The 27,805-nt window shown below is 45.9% G+C and overlaps 1 protein-coding gene across 1 annotated transcript in view; it reads left to right on the top strand.

Moving 5' to 3' along the window:
• The window catches only part of OBSCN (obscurin, cytoskeletal calmodulin and titin-interacting RhoGEF), an 860,705-nt gene that overhangs the window by 660,225 nt on the left and 172,675 nt on the right, over window positions 1-27,805 (top strand). Inside the window, exons 89-90 of the mRNA XM_077269354.1 lie at window positions 2,477-2,698; window positions 2,780-2,891. Of these exons, the coding sequence (XP_077125469.1) occupies window positions 2,477-2,698; window positions 2,780-2,891 (334 nt within the window). The remainder of the gene's footprint in view (window positions 1-2,476; window positions 2,699-2,779; window positions 2,892-27,805) is intronic.

A 27,805-nucleotide genomic window follows, 5' to 3' on the forward strand; every position in this document is an offset into this window, starting at 1 on the left:
CCTCTAGTTACACCCCCTCCAGGTCTTCCTCTAGTTACACCCCCTCCAGGTCTTCCTCTAGTTACTCCCCCTCCAGGTCTTCCTCTAGTTTCTCCCCCTCCAGGTCTTCCTCTAGTTACTCCCCCTCTAGGTCTTCCTCTAGTTACACCCCCTCCAGGTCTTCCTCTAGTTACTCCCCCTCCAGGTCTTTCTCTAGTTACTCCCCATCCAGGTCTGCCTCTAGTTACTCCCCCTCCAGGTCTGCCTCTAGTTATTCCCCATCCAGGTCTTCCTCTAGTTACTCCCCCTCCAGGTCTGCCTCTAGTTACACCCTCTCCAGGTCTTCCTCTAGTTACTCCCCCTCCAGGTCTTCCTCTAGTTACTCCCCCTCCAGGTCTTCCTCTAGTTACACCCCCTCCAGGTCTGCCTCTAGTTACACCTCCTCCAGGTCTTCCTCTAGTTACTCCCCCTACAGGTCTGCCTCTAGTTACTCCCCCTCTAGGTCTTCCTCTATTTACTCCCCCTCCAGGTCTTCCTCTAGTTAGTCCCCCTCTAGGTCTTCCTCTAGTTACTCCCCCTCCAGGTCTTCCTCTAGTTACACCCCCTCCAGGTCTTCCTCTAGTTACTCCCCCTCCAGGTCTTCCTCTAGTTACTCCCCCTCTAGGTCTGCCTCTAGTTACACCCTCTCCAGGTCTTCCTCTAGTTACACCCCCTCCAGGTCTTCCTCTAGTTACTCCCCCTCCAGGTCTGCCTCTAGTTACGCCCCCTCCAGGTCTTCCTCTAGTTACTCCCCCTCCAGGTCTTCCTCTAGTTACACCCCCTCCAGGTCTGCCTCTAGTTACACCCCCTCCAGGTCTTCCTCTAGTTACTCCCTCTCCAGGTCTTCCTCTAGTTACTCCCCCTCCAGGTCTGCCTCTAGTTACACCCCCTCCAGGTCTTCCTCTAGTTACTCCCTCTTTAGGTATTCCTCTAGTTACTCCCCCTCCAGGTCTTCCTCTAGTTACACCCCCTCCAGGTATTCCTCTAGTTACTCCCCCTCCAGGTCTGCCTCTAGTTACTCCCTATCCAGGTCTTCCTCTAGTTACTCCCCCTCCAGGTCTTCCTCTAGTTACTCCCCCTCCAGGTCTTCCTCTAGTTATACCCCCTCCAGGTCTTCCTCTAGTTACACCCCCTCCAGGTCTTCCTCTAGTTACTCCCTCTCCAGGTCTTCCTCTAGTTACTCCTCCTCCAGGTCTTCCTCTAGTTACTCCCCCTCCAGGTCTTCCTCTAGTTACACCCCCTCCAGGTCTTCCTCTAGTTACACCCCCTCCAGGTCTTCCTCTAGTTACTCCCCCTCCAGGTCTTCCTCTAGTTACACCCCCTCCAGGTCTTCCTCTAGTTACACCCCCTCCAGGTCTTCCTCTAGTTACTCCCCCTCCAGGTCTTCCTCTAGTTACACCCCCTCCAGGTCTTCCTCTAGTTACACCCCCTCCAGGTCTTCCTCTAGTTACTCCCCCTCCAGGTCTTCCTCTAGTTACGCCCCCTCCAGGTCTGCCTCTAGTTACTCCCCCTCCAGGTCTTCCTCTAGTTACACCCCCTCCAGGTCTTCCTCTAGTTACGCCCCCTCCAGGTCTGCCTCTAGTTACTCCCCCTCCAGGTCTTCCTCTAGTTACTCCCCCTCCAGGTCTGCCTCTAGTTACTCCCCCTCCAGGTCTTCCTCTAGTTACACCCCCTCCAGGTCTTCCTCTAGTTACACCCTCTCCAGGTCTTCCTCTAGTTACTCCCCCTCCAGGTCTTCCTCTAGTTACTCCCCCTCCAGGTCTTCCTCTAGTTACTCCCCCTCCAGGTCTTCCTCTAGTTACTCCCCCTCCAGGTCTTCCTCTAGTTACTCCCCCTCCAGGTCTTCCTCTAGTTACTCCCCCTCCAGGTCTTCCTCTAGTTACTCCCCCTCCAGGTCTTCCTCTAGTTACTCCCCCTCCAGGTCTTCCTCTAGTTACTCCCCCTCCAGGTCTTCCTCTAGTTACTCCCCCTCTAGGTCTGACTCTTACTCCTCCTCTTCGAGGTCTGCCTCTTACTCCTCCCTCTATAGGTCTGCCTCACTCCTCCCCCTTGAGGTCTGCCTTCAGCTCCTCTGCCTCTAGGTCTGCCTCTTACTCCTCCCCCTCGAGGTCTGCCTTTTACTCCTCCTCTATAGGTCTGCCTTCAGCTCCTCCCCCTATAGGTCTGCCTCTTACTCCTCCCCCTCGAGGTCTGCCTTCAGCTCCTCCCTCTCTAGTCATGCCTCTAGCTCCTCCCCTTACCCTCTACATAGACTCATAAGCACCAGCTGTTACATTTTTGGTCAGTGTCTTCAGTGAGTACAGATTTTACAGATACCGTGCTGCAGTTGGTATGTGTGGTGGTGTATGGTGTACCCTGCACCCTCACATGACCCTGCACCCTCACATGACCCCGTACCCAGCAGCGGGAAGCTGTGTTCAGGCATCACATGACTTACTGACATTGCCACCGTCTGTAGGGGGCGCAGCTGGATGGGATGAATGTATCCGAGCTTCTCTCCAGCGAGCAGATCAGGAGATCAGACACGTCCTGAGGAGTCTGAGGTCCCCGGTATCCCGAGAACCGACCTTGGGAAGCCCAGGGACCCCAAAACATGCAGAACATATGCGCGAGGAACAACAGGAAGCTGTGGATATATTCCGAGACGCCAACACCCAGACACCAGAGGACGTCACTCACGGTAAGTGCCAATGTCCTCTAGGGGTCCTACTGCTCTGTAATACGGGTGATCACCGGGTCTCACACTCGCCCTGTGCCTTAGATGACGCCTCAAAGCCGCCAGTGGTCAGTGAAGCCACAGAAGCTCATCCTGAGGTCAGCTCTTCAGAAACGCAGACGGAGGCGGCCGTCTCAGAGACCATCATCCCTATCAGGTACTCACCTACTGCTCTGCTGTGCCCAGGCCTTCTGCTACACAACATATGTCCACTGGGGAAACTGGTGGCCATGTTAAATGAGGTATTGTGTCACGGTGCAGGTGAGTTTAAAGAGACAGTGTCTCCAGCACTGATAAAGCCACGAGACATTACATCATATGTGACTGATATCAGCCTCTTATAATGCTCCAGTACTGATATAACCCCCAGACATTACACCATATGTGACTGATATCAGCCCCTCTTATAACGCTCCAGTAATGATATAGCCCCCAGACATTACACCATATGTGACTGATATCAGCCCCTCTTATAACACTCCAGTACTGATATAACCTCCAGACATTACATCATATGTGACTATATCAGCCTCTTATAACGCTCCAGTAATGATATAACTCCCAGACATTACACCATATGTGACTGATATCAGCCCCTCTTATAACGCTCCAGTACTGATATAGCCCCCAGACATTACATCATATGTGACTGATATCACCCCCTTATAATGCTCCAGTACTAATATAACCTCCAAACATTACATCAGATGTGACTGATATCTGCCTCTTGTAACGCTCCAGTACTGACATAACCAGTGATGAACCCTCACCTCCCCTGACATCTCTATTATGTAAGATGGATGACGTAATGGGTCTCCCCACTTTCACCAATGTGACGTTCCGCACCCCCTGAGGACACGTACGGTCAGCTTGGTACAGTTTTACACAGATGCCCCTAGTCTGAAGCGGAGGGGCTGCCACATTGGAGGCTTGTGGTCCCCTCTGTTCCTTGACTTCTACCCACACAATATGTCCTCATGACCTCTCCAGAGATAAAGCAATATGAGGACGTGCTTTACACGAGCATTTAACCTGTTTGAGTCATTACCATCCTGCCCCCCGGGCTGAACCTAAATCCTATCCTCTTGCATCTATCAGCTAAAAACTCCACTACCTAAGATGTGTCATAACTCCATAATTGATGGTCCTAGGGAGGCGATTTTGGCATTATCGAGTTTGGCTGGGTCCCTGCTACACGTTAAGACCAAACATACCTTTCTTATCTTGTTTCTACTAATTGTTCTATGTATCTCCATACCCCTGGGTGCTGAAACGGGTCGAGATGCAGGCGGGCGTTCCCCATGTTCTGGGGATCTCGGAAATTTACACGATGTATGGCTGGCTAGAACATATAGTATCTCAATAACTCATTAGGAATGATGTTTCTGGAATGTTCTAGAAGGTGTTTGCAGGGTCAGCAGGACTCTAAATGGCAACCAGGACTTCATTCAGCTCTGAACTGGTCAAGGCGTGAGATCTGTCACTCACAGCCTTTGAGGCTTGGCCCTCTGTGGAGACATGGGAGTCAGTGGGTGCTCTAGTCTGCTTGCCCGAAACTGCATGGATCAAGGTTCATCCCATCGAATGCCCACTTTCCTTTTTACTGTGGGCAGAATACTACTCATACCACAATGTGGCAATGCTTTATTGAACCAGGAAGAGATAATAACACATAGAACAGTCCAAACAAAATACCCAAGATGGTGCAAAATTACAGAGCCTCACCCTTCTGCTGACTTGTCAGGATTAAAGCAGCGACAACTTCCAGGGACTGCTACAGTCACCTGTGGCACTCACAAAGAGGAGGCATCGAAAAGCTTAGGAAGCCGACAGTCCATTTAAGCACGAGGCCAGGTGACCAAAGGGTCACAATCTTGCTTCTCTGAACAACTCCATGGTGTCAGGTGACCAGCGACTCCCAATCCTGGCTTTCCTAAACGTGTTCAGGGGGCTCTGGTGACAGGGGAGGTCCAAATCTTCGTTTCCCCAAACGTATCCATAGGTCCATAGCTGGCATCCTGTAGAATGATAAATCTGTGTCCCTCATGATGGAACCATGATGTTCTGGCAGCTATCCTGTAGAGTATTCCTAGCTGTGGTTTTGTAAAGAGTCTCTGGTTCTCTGGGTGACTTGTTACAGAAGCATACCCCTTTATTTATTTCACAACTGTTGTCCTTCAAGTAATCATCCAGAGGTCAAGAGGAAGGTGTGATGAGATTAACTTGCGTAGTTTGAGCATTTAAATCACTATTAGTGATGAGCGAGTATACTCGTTGCTCGGATTTTCCCCAGCACGCTCGGGTGGTCTCCCGAGTATTTGTGAGTGCTCGGAGATTTAGTTTCTGTTGACGCAGCTGCATGATTTACTGCTGCTAGCCAGCCTGAGTACATGTGGGGTTACCTGGTTTCTTGGAAATCCCTACATGTAGTCAAGCTGTCTAAAAGCCACAAATCATGCAGCTGCGGCAAGGAAAAACTAAATCTCCGAGCAGTCACAAATACTCGGAGACCACCCGAGCGTGCTGGGGAAAACCCGAGCAACGAGTATACTCGCTCATCACTAATCACTATGCATAGTTCATCCTTCTCTGTTTTGCACGGCAACAAACCACAGGCTCCCACACAATGGTCAATCAACATAATGTCAAACCGATTGTTCAGTGACCCCTCGCCCCTGTCTTGCAGAGATAACAGACAATAAGTTACAACAAACAGTGACTTAAACATCAACATCCAGGCTCCTACGAACAATAGTTTTTGCTTCTTGACCAACCAAAGAAAGACACACACATTAAACAGTCAACATAAAGATAATCATGCATGGCTCATGACCTTCTGAATTTACGTCTGCATAATTAAAGGGAACCTGTCAGCAGGATTGCGCTCAACTACACCCAGCGTCAACCCGGCGCCATTACACTGATTACACTGATAGCTGGTGATGAAATCCATCTTGTGGTTGTTAAATCTTTATTTTCAGTTTTGAGTTAATGATATGCTCGTGCTCTGGGGCAGCCTGTGGGCGGGACTGTGAGGTGGTCTTCATGTGGTGCACTGATTAGCTATTCATAATGAAGAAAGCTAACAGTTCAGTCTTTAACCCCTTAACGACCGCCGATACGCCTTTTAACAGCGGCAGTTAAGGGTACCTAAAAAATGTGAATAGCCGGATTTTCTCTGGGGTCTCGGTTACCGGGGGTAGCCGTGACCCCAGAGAACATGATTCGGGGGGTTTTTACTGACCCCCAGGTTGCGATCGCCGGTAATTAACCGTTTACCGGGGGTCGCAAAAAAAAAAAACAAAACGCGATTTCCCATTTAATTTCTCTGTCTCCAGAGAAATGGGGTCCCCGATAGCCCCCCGATACTCACCTGTCTCCCCCGGTGCTCCTCGTGGCTCCCGATGGGCGCCGCCATCTTGTTCCGGCCAAAAAACGGCACCCGGAAGATCTTTGGGGTCTCGGTTGCCGGGGGTAGCCGAGACCCCAAAGAACATGATCTGGGTCGGTTTTTACCAACCCCTGTTTTGCGATCGCCGGTAATGAACTGTTTACCGGGGGCCACAGAAAAAAAAAAGCGCTGTGTAATTCTCTGTCCTCTGATGTGATCGCACATCAGAGGACAGAAATAGGGGGATTCGGGGACCCTGTTATACTTATCGGTGTCCCTGGGTCCTCCTGCGTCCCCTCCTGCAGATGATTTTCTTCATCTGGTAAGAAAATGGCGGGCGAATGCGCAGTGCACCCGCCATGATCTGCCGGCAGGCAGCTAGAGGAGTCAGGGTTAGGGCTAAATACGTCGGGGGCCCCCCTCATGCATGTACACTGTATATAAAATACCTATAATAACATATGTGTATACACAGCAGAAAATACACACACACTACCCCTAAATACATAGCATTATACACACACAGCAGTATACACACACTAGCCCTATAGACAGACACAGCAGTATGCAAACACACACACTAGCCCTATATACACACACAGCAGAATACACACACACTAGACAGATCAACATACATCACATGGAATGTGTACCTACAGAGAGTGCAGTTGCAGGGAGCTGGTCCGGCCCAGAACAACACAGGAAATGAGCAGGGGAGACATGGAGCCTGTCTAGATTGTTGGCGCTCATCCCTGCAGACTCCCGGCGGGCCAGGCCTTCTCCTACCTAGAGTAGTGATTCCTCCTCCCCTCCCCCCTATGTTCATGTGTAACCCAGTCCCGCGGATCACTGAGACTCTGGGAAGAGTGCGCACCTGCGCAGCAGCAGTGAGTCACAAGCAGAGCTTCAGTGACTCACTGAGAGGCCCTCCCCCTCCTGCTTCTGCAGCCGGTCACCACACAACACCAGTGACAGCCGGACAGCAGCGTAATGTATGCTAACAGGTGAGGTCAGGAAGGGGGCCCCTTTTGACTGTCATTTCATGTATGCAGCAGATCGGGCCCCTTGCTTCTCCTGTTAGCAGTAATACTACTGCCGGCTGTCATTCACCTCAATGCTTTATATGTCCGTCGGGGGCCCCCTCCCTCTCTGGGCCCCGGTGCACTTGCACCGGTTGAACCAGCGCTATGTCCACCCCTGGGTTAGGGCTAAAGTTAAGGTTAGGGTTGGGGCTAAATTCAGGGTTAGGGCTAGCGTTTGGGTTGGGGCTAAAGTTAGGGCTAGGGTTAGGGTTGGGGCTAAATTTAGGGTTAGGGTTAGGGTTGGGGCTAAAGTTAGGGCTAGGGTTAGGTTTGGTATTAGGGTTAGGGTTGGCATTAGGGTTACGTTTGGGATTAGGGTTAGGTTTGGGATTAGGGTTAAGGTTAGGTTGGGATTAGGGTTAGGGGTGTATTGGGATTAGGGTTAGGTTTGAGGTTAGGGTTGAGATTAGGATTAGGGGTGTGTTGGATTTAGGGTTTTCATTAGGGTTATGGTTAGGGTTGAGATTAGGGTTGTTTTGGGGTTAGGGTTGTGATTATCGTTAGGGTTGTGATTAGGATTATGGATCGGGTTGGGATTAGGATTAGGGGTGTGTTGGGGTTAGGGTTGGAGTTAGAATTGGGGGGTTTCCACTGTTTAGGTACATCAGGGAGTCTCCAAACACGAAAGCCAATTTTGCGCTCAAAAAGTCAAATGGTGCTCCCTCCCTTCTGAGCCCTGCCGTGCGCCCAAACAGTTGTTTATCCCCACATATGGGGCATCAGCGTACTCAGGATAAATTGGACAACAACTTTTGGGGTCCAATTTCTCCTGTTACCCTTGTGAAAATAAAAACTTGGGGGCTAAAAAATCTTTTTCGTGGAAAAAATATTTTTTATTTTCACAACTCTGCATTATAAACTTCTGTGAAGCACTTGGCCATTCAAAGTTCTCACCACACATCTAGATAAGTTCCTTGAGGGGTCTAGTTTCCAAAATGGGGTCACTTGTGGGGGGTTTCTACTGTTTAGGTACATCAGGGGCTCTGCAAAAGCAACATAACGCCCGCAGACCATTCTATCAAAGTCTGCATTCCAAACGGCGCTCCTTCCCTTCCGAGCTCTGCCATGCGCCCAAACAGTGGTTCCCCCCCACATATGGGGTATCAGCCTACTCAGCATAAATTGCACAATAAATTTTGGGGTCCAATTTCTCCTGTTACCCTTGTGAAAGTAAAAATTTGGGGGTGAAAAGTTCATTTTTGTAGAAAAAATATGATTTTCTTTATTTTCATGGCTCTACATTATAAACTTCTGTGAAACAGTTGGGGGTTCATAGTGCTCACCACACATCTAGATAAGCTCTTTGGGGGGATCTAGTTTCCAAAATGGGGTCACTTGTGGGGGGTTTCTACTGTTTAGGTACATCAGGAGCTCTGCAAATGCAACATGATGCCCGCAGACCATCCCTTTCCTTCTGAGCCCCGATGGGTGCCCAAACAGTGCCCCCCCCACATATGGGGTATCAGCGTACTCAGGACAAACTGGTCAACAGATTTTGAGGTCCAATGTCTCCTGTTACCCTTGAGAATATAACAAATTGCAGGCTAAAAAATATTTTTTTATTTTCACGGCTCTACTTTATAAATTTCTGTGAAGCACTTGGGGGTTTAAAGTGCTCACCATACATCTAGATAAACTCCTTAAGGGGTCTAGTTTCCAAAATGGGGTCACTTGTGGGGGGTTTCAATGTTTAGGCACATCAGGGGCTCTCCAAACGCAACATGGCGTCCGATCTCAATTCCAGCCAATTCTACATTGAAAAAGTAAAACGGCGCTCCTTCTCTTCCAAGCTCTGCGGTGTGCCCAAACAGTGGTTTACCCCCACATATGGGGTATCGGCGTATTCAGGAAAAATTGCTAAACTAAATTTATGGTTACATATCTGTTTTAACACTTGTGAAAATAAAAGAAATGGTTCTGAAGTAAAATGTTTGCAAAAAAAAGTTAAATGTTCATTTTTATTTAAAAACATTCCAAAAATTCCTGTGAAATACCTGAAGGGTTAATAAACTTCTTGAATGTGGTTTTAAGCACCTTGAGGGGTGCAGTTTTTAGAATGGTGTCACACTTGGGTATTTTCTATCATACAGACCCCTCAAAATGACTTCAAATATGATGTGGTCCCTAAAAAAAAATGGTGTTGTAAAAATGAGAAATTGCTGGTCAACTTTTAACCCTTATAACTTCCTAACAAAAAAAAAAATTGTTTCCAAAATTGTGCTGATGTAAAGTAGACATGTGGGAAATGTTATTTATTAACTATTTTTTGTGACATATCTCTCTGATTTAAGGGCATAAAAATACAAAGTTTGAAAATTGCAAAATTTTAAAAATTTCCGTTTTTTTCATAAATAATCACAAGTAATATCAAAGAAATGTTACCACTAACTTGAAGTACAATATGTCACGAAAAAACAATCTCTGAATCAGCGGGATCTGATAAAGCGTTCCAGAGTTATAACCTCTTAAAGTGACAGTGGTCAGAATTGTAAAAATTGGCCTGGTCATTAAGTACCAAATTGGCTCTGTCACTAAGGGGAGAACAGATATGCTGAACGCTGGATTGGGGGTGATCCCTGATGTCCAAGTGACGGACAGCCGACTCGGTCCTCTAATGCTTGTTGTTTAACAAGGAGAGCTGGTGACAAATCTCCACATCCTTGGTGGTCCCACTTGCCCTAGTTTGGTCGAGCATATTCACAAGGGTCTCTGCCTCTCTCTCATCTGGCAGGTTGCATATGGGGAGGGCACAGACCCTCCGTTCATGATTTGCCTTCATGTTCACATGGATCGCCTTCCGCATTCCCTGGGCATTGTCGAGGGGGACCAGGTAAATTTCGGCATGGAGCTGCTGGTGTACGAGGCCCTCCCAGATCACCTGTAGCTTGTCCTGGGATACGGAGACCAGTACCCACACTTTTTGAGCCACCTGGTAGGTCCTTCACAAGCATTCTGGTCATACCACCAATTCTGGTTGGCCTGGGCTTGCGTCACATTGTTTTGCACCAGGTGTGCCAAAGCCTGCATCTGATCACAGAAGCGCACTACATATTCAATGACTGATACTCCATGGTTGGCCCAAACCTCTTTCACCCAGAGCCAAGGACCCCTGTACATGTCGTCCTTACAGGAGCTCAAAGGCGGAGAACCCTGTTGAGGCCTGTGGAACCTTCCGGTAGGCAAATAGCAGTTGTGGGAGGTATCGCTTCCAGTTGAACCTGTGGGAGTCGAACAGCACCTGATTCAGGGTGCCATTGAACCGTCCGCACAGGCCGCTGGTCTGTGGGTGGTGCCGGTTGGTCGCCAGATGTTGCACCTGTATCTGCTTACAGAGGGACTCATTCAGCTGCGACATGAACTAGGTCCCCCAGTCGGTGAGCATTATCTGGGGAAAACCCATTTGGGAGAAAATCTCCAGTAATAAGGTGGACATCTTGTCGGAGTGAATAGACGACAAGGCTATCTCTTCCAGGTACTGGGTGGCATAGTCTACTACCGTCAGAATGTAGAGTTTCCCAGAGGTGCTGGGAGTGGCCATTGGGCCAACCAAATCCATAGCCACACTCCTGAAAGGCTCTTCTCTTCAATGATGGTCAGAGTTACCAGTGAGGCTTTGGGGCATCACCCTGACTTTCCCACCTTCTGACATTTATCTCACGAACGGCAGTAGGCAACCACATCCAACGCTGCCTGAAACCCCTGATTGGAAGTGTCCAGAATAAACGAGACCGCCATGACTTCTGTCAGTACCCCAGAATCTCTATCCTAGCCTCTGTCTGACCTGGCAGCCATTTGGTTGGAAGTGGGGAAGCTGCTGGACACCTGAGGAACACCCCTGGCACTACCACTATGCGTGACAGTGGCATGGCCGCTGCAGCCTTGGGTAGTGCCCGCTTCTCCTCGGCTTCCGACCAAGTCGCCAGTCCAGACTGACTAACCTAGCCCTCTGACATTCCCGTTTTGTAGAAACCGTGCAATGATGACTTATCTGGAATCCCTATCTCTCCTGGGACATCCCGGTCCCCAAATGCATGTTCCTCCTCTGTAGCTGTCTACCCCGTCTGTCCCTTCCATTACAACCTCACAGGACAACTGGTTCCAGCATGCTTGCTGGCCACACTCTAAGTCATTAGTACTGCTTGCTTGATTGATCTCCCCCTAATGGGAGAGGGACACAGTACGTCATCCACCACCACATCTCAATCAGTTGGTATGTTAATGACATTGACATGAACAGGGGTGGATATTACGTTGTGTTCTGGAGGATCCTGTCTTCGAGGTTCAGTGGCCAGATACTGGCACTGGAGCACCCCCACAGGACCGTGGGGTACTCGGAACCGGGTCCTTCGGTTCTCAGCGGGGAGGTCACGGCAGCTGACCCGGTCCGTGGCCCTAGGGGCGTCCGTTAATAAATGGGGGGAAAGGTCTTTAAAGGAGTAGTTCGTGACGCCACCTGTGGAATTCGGTCAGGGTGACCGACGCTGCTTAGGGGTCCGCTGGGGTGATGTTATGGCAGCTTGATGGTATACCTTCCCACAGGTGAAGTGTATCCCCAGGGCTTCCCAGAGGTGTAGATGGTGGATGGTGTGAGGTGCAGTGAATAACGAGGACACAAGGTTGCAGTCTCTTTACCTTTACTGAAGGCTTCAGTGTCCTCAGTCCAGGGCACCGGATCACAGGGTAGGCAGAGTCCGGCCGGTGCGGCCAACTTAGAATTAACTGTCCTGCCAGTCTCTGAAGTAAAGCATAGAGATCCTTACTCTCTCGGTATTCCTGCGCTTCAGAAGGAGGCAGCCTCTCACAGGACAGAACTCCTGGTTTCCTCTCCTTTTGCTATGACTTCGTTTCTCACTCACTGTAATACACTTGTCTTCAATGTCTCATTCTTAGGATGCTGCTGCACGTGGGGCAGGCGCAGCTCCATGGACCCTCGTCCTCCTCAGACCGCAGTCTGGATCTGATTGGCACTCGCTCCAGCCAGTTCGGTCTGGAGACCTTTCTCTCTCGGTCCCCAGCCAGGAACTTCCTAACTTTCCCTCCAACTACCAGTTTTACCTAACTGAGGAGTGGCCTAGTAGATAGAACCTTTGCTCCCCCTGGTGGCTGGAGTGTGAAGTGTGTTGTGTGTGGTTGTGATACCTGGACAGAAGATCTCCTTTATTGCCTTCAGACGTAATATTGCTCCCCCTGGTGGAAGAACAACATTACTGCAACGACCAGGACTCTGGGGCGCTGTACTTCCCCCAATTAAATCCAGTACTCCCGGACTGGGAAAAGAAAACCACAATTACAGGTTAGCAAAAGACATGCAAGATTTTTAAAATGCTATAAACCAAATTCATTTAACAGTGCTTCCCTTTATGGGAGGTGAGAACACTTGAACGTTGCAAACAATAACATATTTACATTGTGCGTACGACTTTAAATTAAGTGAATAACAATTATTAACTAACTATGAACGACCATCACCCATACGCCCATACGGGTATACTATCTACTAAGTGCAAGTACAAAACAGTATTTTCCTTTATTCAAGTGCAAATACCCTCTAAGGGTGTACTATAAAACTTCAAAGTGCAAACTAATATGCTATTCTTACTCCTTCTACATATGCAGGACTATCTGTCTACCCCCACAGGCTCACTGCATTTTTCTTCAGTTTACTCCTATAAAACCTAACATCTACTTTAACTTCAATTTTATTTAAAGTACATCATTCAACATTTTCTATTCCTAGCTACATACTACCAGCTATGTAAACACTATTACTATCTAACTACTTAAGGCAACATTATTACTCTTAGGCAAAGTGCAACAAATAAACATTCCCTTTAAGGGTAAACCCAAGTCTCTCAATGAGGTAGTGCAAACAATCAAGATGCAAGTCAATCATCAACTTGTAAAACAGCAAGAACTTTCACAATGTCATCAGGAACAGTCTCTTCGAAAAGCTCTTCTTGTAAAACCAGTAGAGAGCACCTTTAAGAAGGTGCAAACTATTTACAGGAACAATTTGTGGTCATGCACAGTCCATGATTCTGCAGTTCTTAAAAAACAAGGATAACGTGTGCAAAATAGGTTTAAACTTGGAATCCTCCTGGAACTGAGGATCCCTTTAAGGCATAACCCTAGACGGGTTTTAGCAGCAAAGAAACAGGAAAAGTTTTAAAGAGAACTATTTACATTCCTTCTTCAGGGTTTCGAGGTTTATTTGAACCATTCGGGAGGTAGTACCGATGGGGGTAGTCCTTTTGGGTATTGGCTACCACCTGGTACTACATAGAGTGTGTCTGCACTTCTGATGGGAGTCTGCGTGCTGACAGTCCTCCGTGCTACAGATGTTTGTGTGCACTTTGAACACAGGGTGACCGGTGCAGGGGTCACCTGTTCTGGTGGAGCTCACGGTGTTTCCCTTGGTACGAGTTTAGAGCTTGGAGGTGGTGAGGTGGGAGCTTCTGGTCTGTATCTGTAGACATGGAGAGCGTACCATCCTTTATCTCCCCAATGCCACGTATACGTGGCACGGTCGCCTGGATACAAATCCCGGTCTGGGTTTCCCTCCATGAGGTGTGCCTCCACATCACGTCGGTTTACAAATACCTCCGGATAGAGGCCTGGTTCTTTAATGAAGCCCCAGCCTCCCTGTAGGCGGAAGGTTACTACAATCCCGTAGCGCTGTGGGCCCCAGTCCTCCTCACTCATCTGCCTGGCCCAGGCTTTAGCTTGAAGATCTTTCTCACGCTCAGCCTGGCGCCGACGCTCTGTTTCCCGCTGCTCTTGCCGGAGGGTTTCCTGGCGTCGATATTCTGCTAGCCTGACCACCTCGATCTTCTCTCCTGTCTGGCTCTCTCCAGGGAACCCGATCAGGTTAGTGGTGGCATGGGTCCACTTAAAGGTTACCCCATCTCCTTTGATGTCCACCATCTGCTTAGTGGGTTGCAGTGGGACGTCTGAGATTTTTAGGGTCTCCCATGGCCTTTCCCACTCTAGGCGGCTACACACCTGGCCGGGTGGTGGTAGTGGAGGGGAGTCTACGGCCACTAGCAGGGGTTCCTTGGCTATCGGGGCAGGGTCAGTGTCATTACCTGCCTCCGTGGCGTCTCCGGTGCCGGTCTCCTCCTCTGCAGGCTGGGGTTCCGGCGGCTGGCGGTGCTGCTGCTCCTTGCGGCTGGTAGTCGCACGATGGCACAGGCTCCGGAACTGCCGACACAACTCCTCCATTTCTGCTCCCAGGATTTCCTGGTTCCTGCGGCCTGGAAGGGTCTCGCTCATCTCCCATTGGCTGGGACTTTTGCAGGTTTTCTCCCCCTCTTCCGGGCGACCTCCGCTCGCCATGCTGCCAACTAGGTTCTGCCAAATGGTGTCCAGTTTTTCCTGCTCCTCCTCCTCCAGAGGGCGGTTCCTTCTTCTTCCACCATCCCAGACCAGGAGGCGGATCTTTCTCGTTGACGGGCATATCTCTCGGACATAGTGGTATCTGTGAGGGTCTGGCTCCACTTTCGCGCCGTTCTTCCAGGCTACACCCACGATGACACTCCCCACTCCTCCTGCACGCCACATGGTGCGGTAATGGTGGCGGTTTTGGCGGGAATCTTGCGGTAAACGGCAATACACAGTTCAGCAATGAAACACAGTTCACATACAATTCTTAGGTGCACATGACCCGATTTTCAGGCTTAAGTAGATCCTGTTCGTGACGCCAAGATTTTGGAGCGCCCCCACAGGACCGTGGGGTACTCGGAGCCGGGTCCTTCGGTTCTCAGCGGGGAGGTCATGGTGGCTGACCCGGTCCGTGGCCCTAGGGGCGTCCGTTAATAAATGGGGGGAAAGGTCTTTAAAGGGGTAGTTCGTGACACCACCTGTGGTATTCAGTCAGGGTGACCGATGCTGCTTAGGGGTCCGCTGGTGTGATGTTATGGCAGCTTGATGGTATACCTTCCCACAGGTGAAGTGTATCCCCAGGGCTTCCCAGAGGTGTAGATGGTGGATGGTGAGAGGTGCAGTGAATAACGAGGACACAAGGTTGCAGTCTCTTTACCTTTACTGAAGGCTTCAGTGTCCTCAGTCCAGGGCACCGGATCACAGAGTAGGCAGAATCCATCCGGTCTGAAGGCAAATCCAGAGTCCCCTTATCCAGGTGGAATTCAATAACCTTCCTATGCGTACAGTAATACAATAGGTCCCTACTTGCATAAGCTCTAATGAGGTCCTCACTGTTATTACTCCTCTCACTGTTCCCGTGGTCGGATAGAACAAAACACGTATGACTGGTGGCCTGAGGCTTTTTATAGGGACCCTAGGGACGCCCCGGCCCCCACAAGTTGCCACCGTGTCTCCTGTGTATAAAGGTCGGGCAGCCAACGTAGAATCAACTTTCCTGCCAGTCTCTGAAGTAAAGCATAGAGATCCTTACTCCCTCGGTATTCCTGCGCTTCAGAAGGAGGCAGCCTCTCTCAGGACAGAACTCCTGGTTTCCTCTCCTTTTGCTATGACTTTGTTTCTCACTCACTGCAATACACTTCTCTTCAATGTCTCTTTCTTAGGATGCTGCCGCACGTGAGGCAGGCGCAGCTCCGTGGACCCTCGTCCTCAGACCGCAGTCTGGATCTGACTGGCACTCACTCCAGCCAGCTCGGTCTGGAAACCTTTCTCTCTCGGTCCCCAGCCAGGAACTTCCTTACTTTCCCTCCAACTCATGGCTTGACTCTCAGGACCGGACAGATTGTACATTCTGGACTTGTGTAGTTTAGTTACAGGGGTCAGGTTAATAGCACAGTCATATGCACGATGGGGGGGCAAATGCTGACAACCCTTCTGGGAAAATACATCCTCAAACCCCGACAAATGCAGGTAAGGTCCCCGTAGATACTGCAGAAAGGGAAATGTTTAGGATGGCAGTAATCTCCCCACTCCATAATCTCTCTGGATTGGCAATCCACTATCGGACTATATTTCACCAACAAGGGTAACCCCAGAACCATTGGAGCTTGGAGACCCTCCAGGACATAACAAGGAATTACCTCATAATGAAAAGATCCCACGGTTAGCCTTATGTTATGGACAATCTGCATCAGTGTTCTCTGTGCAAGAGGTGCCGAGTCCATGGTGTAAATAGGGATGTGCTTAGCTATGGTAGAGCAAACCCATGAGTTCTAGCAAACTCAGCGTCCACCATACTGACTCCAGCTCCGCTGTCTACAAACACAGAAATTCTCTCAGTCCTGCTCTCTAGCACCACCTCTGCTTTCAAAACAAACCGAGAATTACAGGTTGAAGACGAACACACCCCTTGATTATCAAACTCCAGGCTCCCAAGGGTTAATCAAGTCTCCTTTTTTTAGGAATCAAAGGACAGGTCCCAATAAAATGTCCCTTCTTCCCACAAAAACAAATACACGCCCTTTTTCTTGCGAATGTCGGGAGAGACATACGACGCAGATGCACCTCCTAGCTACATGGGTTCCTCCAACTCCGCAAGTCTAGATTCACCCCCGGACCGTCCCTCCAACACAGCATTATTGTCCCGGACAGAGGGCTCAGGAGAAAGTGGTCTTACTTATCTATCCCGAAGGCGTCTATCCACCCTTGTGGCCAATGACATGGCAGCCTCCAATGACTCAGGAGTTTCATACACTGCCAAAGCATCTTTTAACCTTTCAGTAAGACCTTGACAAAATTGGCTTCTAACACACGGGTCATTCCATTTGATATCGGTCACCAAGTCTCCACTGAACTATTACCTTGCTGAAGGCAACGGAGCCTGGATTCAGCCAAGGAAATGCGGTCCGGATCATCATAGATATGAGCTAAAGCCCTGAAAAACTCCTCCACAGACTGGAGACACATAGAATTCTAAGATTAGAGAAAAAGCCCAGGACTGAGGATCCCCTTGCAACAATGAAATCACAATTCCCGCTCTCTGCTCCTCATCTCCAGAGGAGTAAGGACGAAGTTTAAAATACAATTTACAATCTTCTTTAAATACAAAAAAAAATGTCCCTACCTCCTGAAAACCTGTCAAACGGCAATTTTGGGTTCAAGCTGGACCCGCCTACCCGCAGAGTCTCCCACAGTATGGGTCTGCAGCCGCTGACATTGCTGCTGAACCTCAGAACGAAGGTTCTGCCAGCACAGAAACGGGATCCATGAACCCGGAAAAAGAAAAAATCCACACAGAAAAAAAACACAAAAAAGTGTCTTTTTTTTTACCTAAGTATACAGCTGGTGCTAATGTCACGCTGGGTGAAGGATAAGTATGTGCACAACAGCGGGAAGAGGGAAGGGGGAGCCCAATTACTAGGGAAGAGTGGAGTGGAGGCCCCTAGGCAGATCTAAAATCAACCTGACTGCCCTAACCATCCCTATCTAGGTTCTGCACCTATCGCTGAGCAGTAACCTAATCCCTGGTTAGGGAGGGGATGAAGTGCACTAGTCACTCCCCACTGCAACTAAAGACAGAGAGAGTAGACAAACGAGGGGAACACTTAGCTTGAGAAGACAATCGAGATGTCACACCAGCAATCCCCAAAGAGTCCTGTAAGAAGGAACTAACTGACTGTTAGTACTTCCAACTAGACAGAGACAAGTGAGAGCCAACACCAGCACCGTGCTGCAGCCATTGAATGTATTTAAAACTACGGCACAGATGTGTAATTGGCAGCAGAATGTAGAGGTAACTGTTGGGTCCTAGAGGGAGAAGGATGTCTCTCCATAAATCAAGAAGGTGCTTGAGCTAACCGCAAAGACCTTCTACAGCCGGATCCAGGATGACTGTCACACCGGACACACAGAAACACAAATGTGTGGATTTGTGGATCGAGATAAGAGCAGCCCAGGTTAAATTATATACTTAATCGCCTTAAGCGCACACTATACAAACTATATACATGATGGTTACACATATACAATAGTCAGATTATATGCAAATACAGATAGTGATAGGACAAAAAATATAAGCAGAAAGTATGGATCAGTTACCTGGCTTTCGGGGGAGCGGCTGCCACATCGGTGGCTTGTGGTCCCCTCTGTTCCTTGACTTCTACCCACACAATTTGTCATTGCATCCTCCCCAGAGAAAAAGCAATAGGCCATACTTTACACAAGCATTTAACTCCTTTGGTTCACTCCCCTTCTGCCTCCGGGCTGAATATAAATCCTATCCTCTTACCCTAGCAGCTAAAAACTCCACAACCTAAGATGTATCAGAACTTCTTAAGAGATGGACCTAGGGAGGCGGTTTTTGTGCCACTGGGTCCGGCTGGGCCCATTACACATTAAGACCAAACACGGCTTTGCTATCTGATTTCTACTAGCTGTTCTCTGGTATCTCCATACCCTGGATGCTAAAACAGGTCAAGACCCATGTAGGTGTTCGCCATGTTTTGGGGATCTCGGAAATAAGCATGAAGTATGGCTAGAATGTATAGTATCTCCATATCTCCTTACAGAATTATTTTTCTGGAATGTTCTAGAATGTGTCTGCAGCTTCAGCATGACTCTGTATTGCAAGCAGTTCTTTGTCCTTCTCTGAGCTGGTCAAGATGTGACATGTCACTCACAGCTTTTGAGGTTTGGCCAATCTACTTGAGGCTTTCAGAATGTGGGCTTCCTGCTAAGCCTGGTTTCCTGTTAATGCTGGACAAAGGAAGGTATTATTATTGTTATTATTTATTTATATAGCATCATTGATTCCATGGTGCTGTACATGAGAAGGGGTTACATACAAATTACAGATATCACTTACAGTACACTAACAATGACAGACTGATACAGAGGGGCGAGGACCCTGCCCTTGTGGGCTTACATTCTACAGGATGGTGGGGAAGGAGACAGTAGATTGATGGTTGCAGGAGCTCCGGTGTTGGTGAGGCTGTAGCTCCGGTAGTGGTGAGGAGGCAGAGGGGTCAGTGTAGGCTTTCCTGAAGAGGTGGGTTTTCAGGTTCCGTCGGAAGGATCCGAATGTGGTTGATAGTTGGATGTGTTGGGACAAAGAATTCCAGAGGATGGGGGATATTCTGGAGAAGTCTTGGAGGCGGTTGGGTGAGGAGCGGAAGATACTTTATAACCCCAGGCCAAATTGTCATGAAAATATACCTCCAATATTATTTACAAAACCTCCAGACATTACATCATATGTGACTGATATCAGCCCCTGTTATAACACTCCAGTACTAATATAACCTCCAGACAGCATACGTGCCTGAAATCAGCCTCTTAATGTATATAATAATGGACAGCACCATATATAACTAGAGGATGGTACGCAATAAGGGACGCTGTGATACATAATAAAAGAGGAAACTATGTAACTAAGGATAGTGTTATACATAATATGTGAGTACACTATATACTAAGGGACTGTGCTATACATAATATGGGAGTACACTATATACTAAGGGACTGTGTTGTACATAATATGTGAGTACACTATATACTAAGGGACTGTGCTATACATAATATGTGAGTACACTATATACTAAGGGACTGTGTTGTACATCATATGTGAGTACACTATATACTAAGGGACTATGTTGTACATAATATGTGAGTACACTATATACTAAGGGACTGTGCTATACATAATAAGTGAGTTCACTATATACTAAGGGACTGTGCTATACATAATAAGGCTACATTTCTGTATCCGCGTGCAGTGTCTGTGTGCTGCCCGCTTTTACAGACGCATTGAGCATGTCCTATTCTGATACTCAAAATCGGATCAGAGCAGAACATTCTCTGACCCTCACGGATCTCATTCTCAGATCCGTAGTTTTCCTGTATGTGTGAATGGACCTATAAAACTCTACGAGTCCGTGTGCCATCCGATAAAAAAACCTGGCAGCACACGGACATCTCACACCAATGTGAGACTGTAGAATAAGGGATGTAACAGATAACATTATCACTGCGCGTCACACAGAGCAGACACAGAATAATACCTACATCCAGCACTTACCGCTGACGTCCCGTCTGATTAGAGCCGCTTTCTGCTGTTTCTTCTCCATCTTTCTCCACCTTTCCACTTCCTGCCAACTTCAACTCAAAAATATTTCACGAATCCGTTCATTCCTCAACCAAGAATCTGCAAAAACCCTAGTCCATGCCCTCATCATCTCTCGACTACTGCAACCTCCTGCTCTGTGGCCTCCCCTCGAACACTCTCGCACCCCTCCAAACTATTCTTTTTAAATATTTTTTTTTATTAATTTTTTGAATAAAAACCAGGAAATGGGAATAGGGGAGGGAAAATATAACAGTGAAGAATAGGGAGAGGGAATGGAAAGGGATACAATTAAAGAAAACAAAAAACTAGAGAACCAAATGTAATACAATAGTTCAACAGTAACAAAATGCATAAATACATTTAAAAGAGTGCGAAATTTTGGAAGGACAAGTAAATTACAATTATTTCTTTTATTTGAAAATCTATTAGGAGGTTAAGGAGTATAGAATTTATCAATCCAAATCTTCCATTTTTTCAAGAAATTTTTAATACCACTATTATTTACAGCGAATCTCCACTCCAAAAAATTGTGTTGGTGAATTTGATCTATAATGTCTTCAAATTTAGGGAGATCTGGCTTATTCCACCAAAGTGCTAACATATATTTGACAACAAGAAATATATGAATGATAATGAATTTAACCTGAGGGTCAACTATTTCCATGTCCAGGGAAAAAAGAGCTCTTTGTGGTGTAAGCACAAAATTATCCGTGAGTGAATGAATATAATTAGAAACTTTTGACCATAGAAGTTTTACCTTTGGGCAACTCCATAAAAGATTATATAAATTACCTTGGTGGCCACATTTCCTCCAGCAAGTTGGTGAATAATCCGGAATTATGTGTGCTAATCTAATTGGGGTATAATACCACCTAGTAATTACCTTAAAGTAGGACTCATGTAAAGCTAACGAAATGGTGGATTTGTAAGGGTACTGTCACACATTGAAATTTCCATCGCTACGACGTTACGATTCGTGACGTTCTAGCGATATCGTTACGATATCGCAGTGTCTGACACGCAGCAGCGATCAGGGACCCTGCTGAGAATCGTACGTCGTAGCAGATCGTTTGGAACTTTCTTTCGTCGCTTGATCACCCGCTGACATCGCTGGATCGTTGTGTGTGACAGCGATCCAGCGATGTCTCTCACTGTACGGCTGCACTCAGAGCAGGAAGCAGACGGCAAGGGACCTGAAGGACACCGACGGGTGAGTATGTACGGTTTGTTTTTTTACGTTTACGCTGGTAACCAGGGTAAACATCGGGTTACTAAGCGCGGCCCTGCGCTTAGTTACCCGATGTTTACCCTGGTTACCCGGGGACTTCGGCATCGCTCCAGCGCCGTGATTGCAACGTGTGACCGCAGTCTACGACGCTGGAGCGATAATCATACGATCGCTGCGACGTCACGGATCGTGCCGTCGCAGCGATGGAAATTTCAATGTGTGACGGTACCCTAAGTGGTCTTAATAGCATTGTCCCAGCTCTCGGCCTGAAAGGATTTATTGAGGTCAGATTCCCACCTCTTCAAGTAAACATTTTTGAAACCAACACCATCTTTATTGAAAATTCTATAGATGTTGTTTAGGCTCCATATATTTTTATTTTTAATATTGCACAGTAGTAAAACGAGAATATCTAGGTTAAGAGGTTTGCTACCTAGTAGTTTCTGAACACCTTTTAAAATTATATAAGGGATTAATTCAGAAGAGGGAAGATTAAATTTTATTTTTAACTCACTAAAAGTGAGGAATTTAATTCCATCATATATATTACCAATCTTTTTAATTCCTGACTTACTCCAGGAATCGGATAGTGAAAAATTATAAATCGTGGATAATAGTTGAATAGGAAACTTCAAGATTTGTTCGGTTCTGTTAAAGTTCTTCCTTGAAGGTTTGAGCAATAACCTCCAAGCCTGAATAACAGCTCTAAAAATAGGATGAGAGGATTCCCTCTGCTGTCTGTGAAATAAGAAGCTGAAAAAGATGTGTTGAATAGACTGGGGGCTTTTCATTTCATTTTCAATTTGAAACCAGGCTGGATAAGATCTGCTTTCAAACCAATACCAAGTTTGTTTAACTAATGAGGCTAAATAATAAGTATAGAAATTTGGTAACCAGCCCCACCATTGCGTTTATGTTTACATAGAATATCTAGGGAGATCCTAGCCTTTTTCCTGCCCCATAAAAATGAATGTACCAAGTTTGGGAATTTATAAATAGATTGATATGAAAAGGTAAGAGGGAGGGTCCTGAAAAGATACAAAACCTTGGGCAAAACAAAAGTTTTAATAGTCATTATTCTGCCAAATAAGGACAGTTCAGAATGAGCAAAATGTGTAATGTCACTAGTGATCGAGTTTAGAGTTTTTTCTAGGTTGACTTTAATTATATTTTGTAGCTTATTAGAAATAGTTATTCCTAAATATTGTATTTCATCATTACCCCTAGCGAAGTTTGTCTGTTCTGTTAACTTCCTTATATCAGAGTCCTTCATGTTGAAGGTAAGATATTTTGATTTCTGGGGATTAATCTTAAAGTAAGATATATCAGAAAAAGCCTTAAGTTCCAAAGATAAAGCTTTAATCGAGGTTATAGGGTCCAGAAGCGTGAAAAATAAGTCATCGGCAAATAACCCTATTTTAAAATGACGAGACTTCAGGTTGACTCCCAAAATATCCATATTTGATCTTACTTTTTCTGCAAAAGTCTCCATTGCGAGGACGAACAACAGAGGGGACAAAGGACACCCCTGTCGCGTACCATTGGAGATGGTAAATGGGTCAGACAAAAAATTATTAGAGTATATCCTGGCACTGGGTGCCGAGTATAGAGCAAATACAGTAGACAAGAATTTGGAATCAAAGCCAAACTTTTCAAGAGTTGCTTTCAGGTAAGACCAGTTTAGCCTATCAAAGGCTTTCTCAGCATCCAGTGCCAGAAAAACGGCTTGTGAGTTCGTACTGTTGATAATATTCATTAAGTTGATTACTCTTCTGGTCCCGTCCGAAGCCTGGCGACCCTCGGTGAACCCAATCTGATCGTCTACTAGTAAACGTGGGAGGATAAATTTTAGCCTGTCAGCTAATATTTTAGAATATATTTTAGGGTATGTGCACACGTCCGGATTTCTTGCAGAAATTTCCTGAAGAAAACCGGAAATTTTCTGCAAGAAATCCGCATTTTTTTTTTGCGTTTTTTTTGCGGTTTTTTTGCGTTTTTTTAGCATTCTGCAAGCGTAATTAGCTTGCAGAATGCTAAAGTTTTCCAAGCGATCTGTAGCATCGCTTGGAAAACTGACTGACAGGTTGGTCACACTTGTCAAACATACTGTTTGACAAGTGTGACCAACTTTTTACTATAGATGCTGCTTTTGCAGCATCTATAGTAAAAGATAGAATGTTTAAAAATAATAAAAAAAATAAAAAAAATGCTTATACTCACCTGCAGACAGCTGATCTCCTCACCGGCGTCCGTTCCGTATAGATGGTGTGCGCGCAGGACCTTCCATGACGTCACGGTCACGTGAGCGGTCACATGACCGGTCTCGACCAATCACAGGACAGTGACGTCATCGGCAGGGTCCTTCACCGCACACCAGCTACAGGAACCGAACGGCAGCGTGCAGCGGTGAGGCGGGAACACTGCGGGGGACATCGAGGGTGAGTATAGGACTATTTTTTATTTTAATTCTTTTATTTTTGATCAATTATATGGTGCCCAGTGCGTGGAGGAGAGTCTCCTCTCCTCCACCCTGGGTACCAACCGCACATAATCTGCTTACTTCCCGCATGGTGTGCACAGCCCCGTGCGGGAAGTAAGCAGATCAATGGACTCCTAGGTGTGCGGAATCCCGTGCAATTCCGCATTTTTAATGAACATGTTGCTTTTTTTTCCGCGATGCGATTTTTTCGCGGAAAAAATTGCAACATTTGCACAAAAAATGCGGAATACACTGTAAATAATAGGAGGCATATGTTAGCGTTTTTTTCACGTTTTTATCACGTTTTTATAGCGAAAAAAACGCTAAAAATCCTGAACGTGTGCACATGGCCTTAGAGTCACTATTGATTAAAGAAATTGGGCGATAATTCTGAATCCTTTCAGGATCCCCCCACTCTTAGGAATCATTATAATTACTGCTTCCTGCATTTCCTTAGGGAAGGAACCTTGGGCAGAGGCTAGATTAAAAATGGGGACTAAATGAGGGGCTAAAATTTTTGAGAAGGATTTATAATAATCATTAGAAAAGCCATCTGGGCCAGGAGTTTTGGGGGATTTTAGTTTATTGATAGTATCGATAATTTCTTTTTCTTTAAATGGGCAGTTGATGGACTCCAAATCAGATGGCGTAATCTTAGGTAAGCTAATACTAGATAGAAAAGAGTTTATAGAATCTGGATCAATACAAGGGGAATTTGGATCATTTTTTAGGTTATACAGACTATTAAAAAAATCAGCAAATGATTTATTGATATCTTTTGGGTGAATCAAAACCTTACCCGAGGGAGCAATAATTTTAGAAATTGTTTTGTTAATATGATCCTTTTTTATTTTTGCTAGCATGTACCTGTTAGGTTTATTCAAGGAGGTGTACACCTTGAACTTTGAAGCTTTTATGACAGAGTCATATTCTTGTAGGATTTCAGATTTTAGTTTTTGCCTTAACTCTAGAATTTCTTTTTGTATACTTGGGGAGGGAACTTGCAAATTATTTTGCTGTGATTCTTTAAAGTGTATTTGGTTTTGCAAATCTACTATTTTTTCCCTGTTTTTCTTTTTATACCTAGCTGCCAATTGAATAAGTCCGCCTCTTAGGACGGCCTTGTGAGCATTCCATAATGTGAAAGGGTCTATATTATTAGTTGTATTTTCTTTGAAGTAATTGGATAGAAGAGATTCTATTTCTTGTTTATATTCAGGTATCTTGAATAGGGTTGGGTTACACTTCCATAAATATCTGTTGCCAAGGGAAGGACCTAGTAAAAATTCCACTAACACTGGGGTATGATCAGATAAGGATTTTTTAAGGAATTGAATACTCTTAAATTTGGGGAGGGTGAAGATATTTGATAAGACCAAATCTATGCGAGAGGACGTCTGATGTACGTCAGAAAAGTGTGAAAATTCATGAGAGGAAGAATTAAGACATCTAAAAATGTCAAATAATTCATTATTGATCAGCCATTTTTTTTAAAACTGGTGATTTATGACGTACTAGAGATGAAGAGTCCATGGCACTATCTGGAACGATGTTAAAATCTCCTACCCAAATAGTGTCTCCTATTTTGATCTTATCAACTTTTTTTAATAGTTTATTTAAGAAGGAAATTTGATTCTTATTAGGAGCGTACACATTTACCACTGTGCAAGGCTGATTATTCACTAAGCAAGCCAAGATGTGGAAACTGCCGAGATGGTCTGTTATTTCTTTCACCAGCTGAAAAGGAACAATGCCATTTACCATTGTAATGACTCCGGCTTTTTTTTTTGAATGCAGCGACTTAAAAGAATGAGGAAACTTCTTATGATGGAAGACCTGGCAATTATCTTCTATTAGTCTTACCTCCTGTAAACAAATAATCTCCGCATTAGCAAGATTAATTTCCTTCCAGATAGAAAATCTTTTGTTTGGGCTATTAATGCCCCGAACGTTGTATGAAAGAATCTTCATCGGTATTTAAATACAAATAAAACAAAACTAAGCAGAGAATAGTTAACCTCACTATAACCTGTCAAAAATGTTCAAAAAATTGTGAACCTTAAAAGGTTCTCCTGGAGGACACCAAGTAAATGGGTCTCACCTACGAGGGGGTTTCAACACAAAATTAGTGGCCGAGATCCTAAAAAGACATCTCTGGTTTTGAGGACAATAATTATTTTTAATATTAAAATGCAAATTTTATATTTAGATTTGGAAAAAGGGACCCTTTTTAGTCTTTGTCCTTGAGGGCCATCTCCTCAAGGAGGAAGTTAATAAATCTAGGACCCTCCTGGGGAGAGCTAATTTGATAGTTTTTACTATTATACCAAACTATTAATTTAGTAGGAAACCCCCACCTATATGGGACGTGTAATTCTCTCAGTTTAGATGTTGTTTCTCCATAACTTCTTCTTAGGTCCATTGTGGCCTTTGAGAAATCCGAAAATAATTTAAATGGCTCTGGGAAGGACCCTCTATCTCTGATGATTTTAAGGATCTTTTCTTTTGTCTCAAAAAAATGTATCCTGAGGATGACATCTCTAGGTTTATCCTTGGGAATCTCCTGGGGACGAGGGAGACGATGTATGCGATCTACGCTCAACTCTAAATCAGTAAGGTTTGGGATCAGTTGTTTAAACAAATTTTTAGAGTATCCCAAAAGATCTTTCTGGAGAACACTTTCAGGTACACCTCTCAATTTCAAATTATTTCTTCTATTCTGATCCTCAAGATCAGTTAGTTTATTCTTGAGGGATAAAATTTCGGTTTGGAGAGAAGCATTCTGTTTAGAAAGAGAAGAGGTGTCTTTTTCTATAAGGGTAATTCGTTTTTCGTTTTTTTCGAATCTGAGGTTAAAGCTGGTTCAAGTTTCTTGGAGGGTTTTGTATCTCAAATCCTATCCTCATGGATTCACTAAAAGACTTAAAAAGAGTGGCAAGAAAACCCTCAGTAGCTTGTCTGTTGGAATTAATGTAATCATCTAAATTAATAGCTGGAGGCGAAATCTTTATTGTTAAAGGAGGTTCTGTATGATCTTTCTTGAACCTCTGTCTATCAGGGCTGCCGTTGGGTGAGTGGTCATCCAGAGGAATGATCGAGTCCTCGAGGGAAGGGTCTAATTTGCTTTCCTGACTGACCAAACCCTTTGTTTTAAAGGAACTGGACGTATCCATTTCCTCTGTTTTTGGAGCATTCAATATTGGTGGTTTGAACGCCCTGTAGCATGGCTAAAGGGTGTGTAGTCGACGGGAGGTATGTGCCACATAAGTGCCTTATTGCTGTAATGTAGCCCAGAGTATTTCTTTGTTGTATATTACCATGTATATATGTGTGCTCCAGGACCTGTGGTGATGTCAGACCACATGGCTAATCATGTGATGGGTTACTGGGTGTGGTTAGCTTTATATAAGACAGGCTAATGCTTAACACAGTGGACATGTGTGGAGGTGCTAGTCTCCAGTGTGTGTGAAGGCTCGAGGTCTGAGTCTGAAGGAATGGACACTTGTTTTTTTTTCCTTTGCCTAAGCTAAAGGCTATTTGTTTCCTGTGTTTCTACTTGGTTTATGACGCAATAAACCTTTGAACTTTTGTTGGAACCTGCCTCCTAAGTGTCAGCCGTCGCACCTGAGTGAGTAAAATCCCTACAATTGGTGGTAGACGTGCGGGCAGCGTTCCCAGCGGACACGAAAAGTCTGGGTCAAGTCTGTTGTAAGCCAGACGGAGAAAATGGAGGAACTGCTGAAACACTTGGTCCAGTTGCAATCACAGCAGGAGCAACGGCAGCAAGTACAGCAAGAGACCAACAGGCTGTTGATGCAGCAGATACAACAGAGCCAGCAGGAGCAACGGCAGAGCCAGCAGGAGCAACGGCAGCAGATGCAACAGAAC

This window comes from Ranitomeya variabilis, chromosome 6 (genome assembly GCF_051348905.1).
Source record: "Ranitomeya variabilis isolate aRanVar5 chromosome 6, aRanVar5.hap1, whole genome shotgun sequence".
Taxonomy (NCBI): Eukaryota; Metazoa; Chordata; class Amphibia; order Anura; family Dendrobatidae; genus Ranitomeya; species Ranitomeya variabilis.